The sequence below is a fragment of the Perna viridis genome, chromosome 7, assembly GCF_037379345.1.
Source record: "Perna viridis isolate PV_CMFRI_1.1 ecotype Kerala chromosome 7, ASM3737934v1, whole genome shotgun sequence".
Lineage (NCBI taxonomy): Eukaryota > Metazoa > Mollusca > Bivalvia > Mytilida > Mytilidae > Perna > Perna viridis.
Window position 1 is genome coordinate 35,065,776 of NC_142451.1, and position 6,125 is coordinate 35,071,900.

Genomic DNA, 6,125 nt, shown 5'->3' on the forward strand with positions numbered 1-6,125 from the left:
AGCGAGTCAAGATCTGACTATCGTTCCCAGAGACGATGAAGGAGAACCCGTGCTTGGGCTCGGTATTGGTGGCGATTTTCCGCAAAAGTGAAACGTCCATTTATCTAAGCCTCCTCAGAAGACGACGCTCATCTTCTGGCCGTCGGATTCGAATTGGAAGATTCGATCGGAGATGACCAGGGCGAATTGAGGATTGATGCCGCCATTGCTCAGCAGACTTTCCATGCTATAGAATTTCTTGCGGAATTCGGCAGCCTCCATATAGACCCTGGCGACCCTGCATTGGGTGAAGCCAGCATTGACGTCCACGGCGGGATAGCGCTCCGCATTGAGGGTCACGTGAATATTTCGCAATCGGCAGTGGTCGAAGACGGCGGCATTATGCAGCTGGTCGTTGTCCCTTTCGGTTTGAAAGGCGACGATGATCCATCGCGGTTTTTCTCACCCGCTTTTCGCGGCTAGGCGCCAATGAAATTGCGAGGTCTGGGGCACGGCTATGGAGTCGCACTGCCTCATGCGAAATCCGCAATCGATTTTGGTCTTGCTCTGGATGGTCTTATAAAGCCGCAGCTTCTTTTCGTCGGACGGGATGACGTGGGGGACGAACCAGGAGACCTTGCTCAAGACTACTTTGGCCACGTCGTTGACGGCAGCGGCTCGGAGGATGGCATTGGCATCCGAATCGCGCACCAGGGAGAGCTCGTGCTTGAATCCGTAGACGATCTTATCGTAGTCCTCGGCAAAGCCAAAGACGTGCTTGAGAGGGATGGAGAAGGAAAAGGACCCCTTATTGGCTGGCTTGGTGATGATATACCCGCGACGTGCTGCGAATCCAACGTTATCTGCCTCAGCATCGGCCGTGGAGTCTTTGAACCATAGCTGGTTGAGGCCTTGCGATTTGGAGAAGTCGTCGGGATACGTCAGCATCCCTAGCATGGTGGTGGCGATGCCGGAGTCGTTGAGATGCTCGATCTGCTGACCGGAGAGTCGGTAGCTGATGCTGCGAAAGAGATACATGGCACCATTATGAACGAGCGATACCAGATCGCCATCGCCATACGCAGCGCCATCATTCTTCTGAAGTCGGCCTTCGATCAAGAGATAGCTTTCGGCGGGATGGAGGAAGAGATCCTGAGTCTCGATATTGATGCGTATCTCTGCACCGGCATTATTCAGCTGCGCCCCGGCTTGAGGTTCGTATTCGTGAACCTGATATTTCTGGAGACTTTCATCGAAAGTCAGTCCTTCGGTGATAGAGAGCATATCGGCCATGATATATTTATCTATAGCGCTGGACGAAGTCGTGGATGGTGGCGATGCCCCCGCCCGAGATGAGATTATTGAGACGGGTCTGCTGCTGTGGGGTCCTCTTGGTGGGTGGTGCTTTAGGCTTCTTTTTGCGGGTCACTCGGTTGACGAGGTGGTCCACCGCCTTGCTCGCACCTTTCTCCACGCCTTTCAAAGCTGCATTGGAGGCGGCGCTAACGGCCTTGCTACCCAACGTCTTGGCGGCGGAGGAGGTAAGCACCCGTCCGGCAAGATTGGCGATGGTATCGAAAAGGCCTCTTCCGCCGACGGCATACTTCGGACGATATCCGTGATTCACTACTAAAGGAATCGTAAATTTATTTAGAGGAGCTTCCGATGCAGCTTCTCGTACTCACCCCTGCTGATATGACCGGACTTCCTCATGGCGTCGAGGATGGCCACGATTTTGTTGCGCACCCCATTATTTCCGGCCTGGTAGGCGGCGGCGCAAAGATCGAGACGATCCAGCAATTGGTCGAAGCACGTGGGGAGGAAGACGGTCGATACCCCGCTCCCATACTTATCTTGCTTATAGATGTACGAGACGATCTCCTTTCATTTCCGACTCTTGCTTGCCTTGGGGGTCTGCGAGAGCGCAGAGTTGCCTTGATACATGGCATTGGATGCTCGTAGGATATCACCATAGGTATGCAGGTCATCAACCTCGAAATCTTTGGGATGCTTCATGACCATAAGTTCCCATAGGCCGGGGGTACCCTTATAGCGCTCGTCATCGACGAGGATATCGTCTCCATCGAAGGTGACGGGCAGACTCCCGATCATGATGGCGCCGTCTTCCACTCGCAATCCAAAGGTATGGTCGGCCTTGGGAGTCATACTGAGCTGAAGATAATGGGTGGCTCGCGGACCGAGGTTGGTTCTCAATGCTTGCTCGGTAGCAAGCGGATCGTCGTCGCCCTCGGGGGCAGGGAGAGGAGGGGGAAGGGCAGGCACCAGGGCGGGCAGAGCGAGTGGGATATCTTCGATCTTTTTGGTGATCTGGGAGGCGGTCTCCTCTTGCGTCTCGACCACGGGCTTGAATATCTTGGAGAGATCGCGACTGAGTCCGATCTTATCTAGGCAACGCTGCATATCGCTGGCCTGGATGCTACGCTTGGTCTCCTGCAAGTCCCTGGCAAGCGCCTCACGCTGCTTGGGGTCGGTGATCTTGATGAACGTTATTTTATTTATAGCATCCTCAACGCCCCTTAGCGATGAATCGAACGCTACAAGGCGATGGATCGAACGCCCCTAAGCGATGGAAAGAACGCCCCTAAGCGATGGATCGATCGCCCCATAGCGTTCAAGCCATCTCCCATGCTTTTTGCCTCCTGCCTCAGCGGGATGCAAAAACCGTAGATTCCCGAAGATCCTACGCACTCTCCATGCATTTGGAGGAGCAGAAAGGCTTCACGCCTTTGAGGAGATCGTACTCCCCCACCATCCTCACTTTTACGCCCGACCAGAGGGTGGCAAATTTGGGTACGTATATAGTCTCCTCGTGATGCAAAGCCTTACCGCGGGCGATCGAGACTCCGCACCGGCAGCATGCCTCAGGGAAAAGCTTCGAATGCCTCTTGCACTTATCACTGTCCGATATGGAGGGATACGTGCACTGATGGCCGCGGATGGTCTTGATGCAGCACTGGGGTCTGGGCGGCGGCATAGATTTGCGGTTGGAGTGGGAATTATAGGTCCTTCCTTCGAAATCCTGATGATCGATGCGGCGAATGAGCGTGAGTCCGCACTTATTGCAGAAGCCATCCTCAAGGCTATGGCGGCAGCGGCACTCGCACTTTCCAAATTCGCCCAGATGCTGGCGGATACAGGGGTGGCAAATATTGCTGAGAAGTTTGCACTCACACTCTTTCCGGTATCGGCCAAAATACCTATCCAGCCATCGGGGAGGCTTGGAGAGTATATCCAAGAGGTATCCCCTTAACTTAGCGATCGATGGAGATCGACCTTTCTCTAGCTCGAACTGATTCTCCAGGAAAAATTCCTTCAAGTGATCCATTCTTTATCTTAGACTCGATAGAAATCGTCTAGATTGCATCGATATTTCCCATTCGTCTTGGGGCTCGTGAGATCGATGGTCATGAATCTGTAAGGCTTGGACCAGCAGTGGTCGCATAAGGCATCGAATTGGGCTGGGGTGAGATCGCCGCAATGATCTCGGCGGATATGGTCGCGATTCTTGGCATCCTGCTCGAAGAGGCATATGAAGTTGGCATTCTCCCGGATCGATTGCCGCGGGAGCTTGAAGTAATTTTGGCAGAGGTAGAAGCAGTCGACGTTATTATGCCGACCGCGCACGTAGTAATCCTCGCACTTGCTCTGCTTGCTCAGCATCAAATCGTTGAAGACCATGAGATTTTTGCGGGCGGGATCGAGCTCGTTGCTCGCTTCCTCGAAGAAGAAAGCTTCGATGCCGCTAGGCTTGGACGGCGGCTTCATCATTTGCACCACGTCGACCAGAGAGTGGGGATAGCTATCCTTGATGGAGAGAAGGTCGCGGATATCGTCTTTCGAAAATCCTTTCCCCAGCGCCTGCCGCAGCAGCTGATAGATGGGCTGGTGGAGTGATTTTCCGAAGACGTAGAGTCGATCGTAGTCAAGCCATCCATCGCGCAGGAGGAGATTATTCAGCAGAGTCGTCTTGCCGCAGTCTGACTTCCCGATGATCAGACCTCGGATGGATCGCTGCGGGAGGAGAAAGTGGTTATGCCGACGACTCGCGGCGGGCTCATCGTAGGTAAGGTCTTCAACGTCCATTTATCTATATAAAATTGGAATGTATTGCTTGAAGTGCCAGAAGAAGACGGAGACGAATAATCGCGCCGTGATCACGAGTGATGACGGACGGCGGCGGCGGAAGGTGGGGACCTGTGCCGAGTGCGGTGCGCGAAAGTCGGAATTCATCAAGACGGAGAGGGGCGCCGGACTCATGAATAAGATGATCAATCGAATGCCCGTCGAGATGCATCTGCCGGGGCATAATTTCACCGGTCCGGGAACCAGACTCAGCCAGCGACTCAATGCCGACGGCACCCCCAAACCTTGGTCCAGACCCATCAATCGAGTCGATGAGGCCACCTATCGCCACGATCTTTGCTACGCCAAGCACAAGGATACGGCCGCACGCAATTCTATCTGCGATAAGACGATGCTAGCCTCCCTCGATGCCATCCCCAATCCCACTGCACGCGAGCGTCTCGAGCGTGGTATCGTCAGACCCATCATCGGCACCAAAGCACGATTTGGGCTGGGTGTGGGGGGAAAAAAGTCCGATGGACGGATAAGCTAGCCAAAGAGCTGCACAAGCCAGTCCGGCGCAAATTTCAGAAGCGTCACGTGATGGTAGGTGGGGTGGATGAGATCTGGGCTGCCGATCTCGTAGATATGAGCGCCTTCTCCCGCGATAACCGAGGCTTCAAATACCTTCTGAGCATCATCGACGTCTTCTCCAAGTACGGCTGGTTGGTGCCGCTCAAGGGTAAGAAAGGCGCCACGGTGCGAGATGCCTTCCGGACCGTCTTCAAGGATCGCACGCCCGAGAAGCTATGGACCGATAAGGGCACGGAATTGTATAATCGCGAGGTGAAGGATCTGCTCCGGAAGCACGACGTCGATCTCTACTCCACCGAGAACGAAGAGAAATCGAGCGTGGTGGAGCGCTGGAATCGTACCATGAAGGAGAATATGTTCAAATACTTTTCGGCCAATTCCGCGCGCTCCTATCTCCCCGTCCTGGACGATCTCGTCCGCCAGTATAATACCACCAAGCATCGATCCATCAAGATGACCCCCATCGCCACCAGCCAGAAAGAGCACGAGTCTAAGGTCTTCTGGAATCTCTACGGAGACCTTCCACCCATGCAGCCTCAGCGATTCGACGTCGGCGATCAGGTCCGGATCACCAAGAAGAAGGGCATCTTCGAGAAGGGATATACTCCGCGATGGACGGAGGAGATCTTTACCATCGCCCAGGCCCTAGCGACACAGCCGCCCTCCTATCGCCTCAAAGACTATAAGGGTGAGGAAATCGAGGGATCCTTTTACGAGCCTGAGCTCCAGCGCGCCGACCAGGATATCTTCCGCATTGAGAAAATCCTGAGCCGACGCATCCGGAATGGGAAGAAAGAAATCCGCGTCAAGTGGAGAGGATATTCCAAAACCTTCAATTCCTGGGTCAAGGAGTCCGACTGGCAATGATCCCCCCAGGCTTTCCGGTCTCGATCAAGGGAGACCAGAAAGTCTTGATTTATGCATGCTTCAGCTCGACGAAGAACCTTAATGCGTGTAGATCCTCCTGCAGGCGATCGTAAAGGGCTTTGGTGATGGGCTCATTATCGGTCTTGGGGAGAGGGAGATTTAGCAGGTGATATTTTTGCATATCTAGGTCCTTAGTCCTTAGCCGCCATTGGTCGAGACGCACTCTGACTTATCGCCTTTGCCATCTTCCACGGTCATTAGCTTTTTGGTAAGGTCTTTGATGGATGCGTCATACTCCCTTTGCATCCGCTTGATGATCATCTGCATCTGCTTCATTTCCGAATCTAGCTCTTCGAGGTCTTTCATACCGTCTTTCATCTGCTGATTGACCCATCGCTTCGTCACAGCGTCCGAGCTGCCCTGGGGCAATCCCAAGCTGGTGATGCGATGCTCATTCATATCGAGATACTGGAGCATCCACCAGACGGGCATGCGCTTTCTCGAGTCAGATCCAAACTTATCCATTTATCTATAGTCTGAAGATCACCTCCTCAAGCGTCCGACCTTCCGATAGGAGCTTCAGGACGTGCAGGCAAAAGTGC

The 6,125-nt window shown here is 53.8% G+C and overlaps 1 protein-coding gene across 1 annotated transcript; it reads left to right on the plus strand.

The window, feature by feature from the left end:
- The first annotated feature begins 5,109 nt into the window (after positions 1 to 5,109).
- LOC148612446 (uncharacterized) lies at positions 5,110 to 5,523 on the plus strand. The gene has a single exon (XM_088595376.1). It carries the CDS (start codon positions 5,110 to 5,112, stop codon positions 5,521 to 5,523), a length of 414 nt encoding a protein of 137 aa, XP_088451502.1.
- Positions 5,524 to 6,125: the final 602 nt, after the last annotated feature.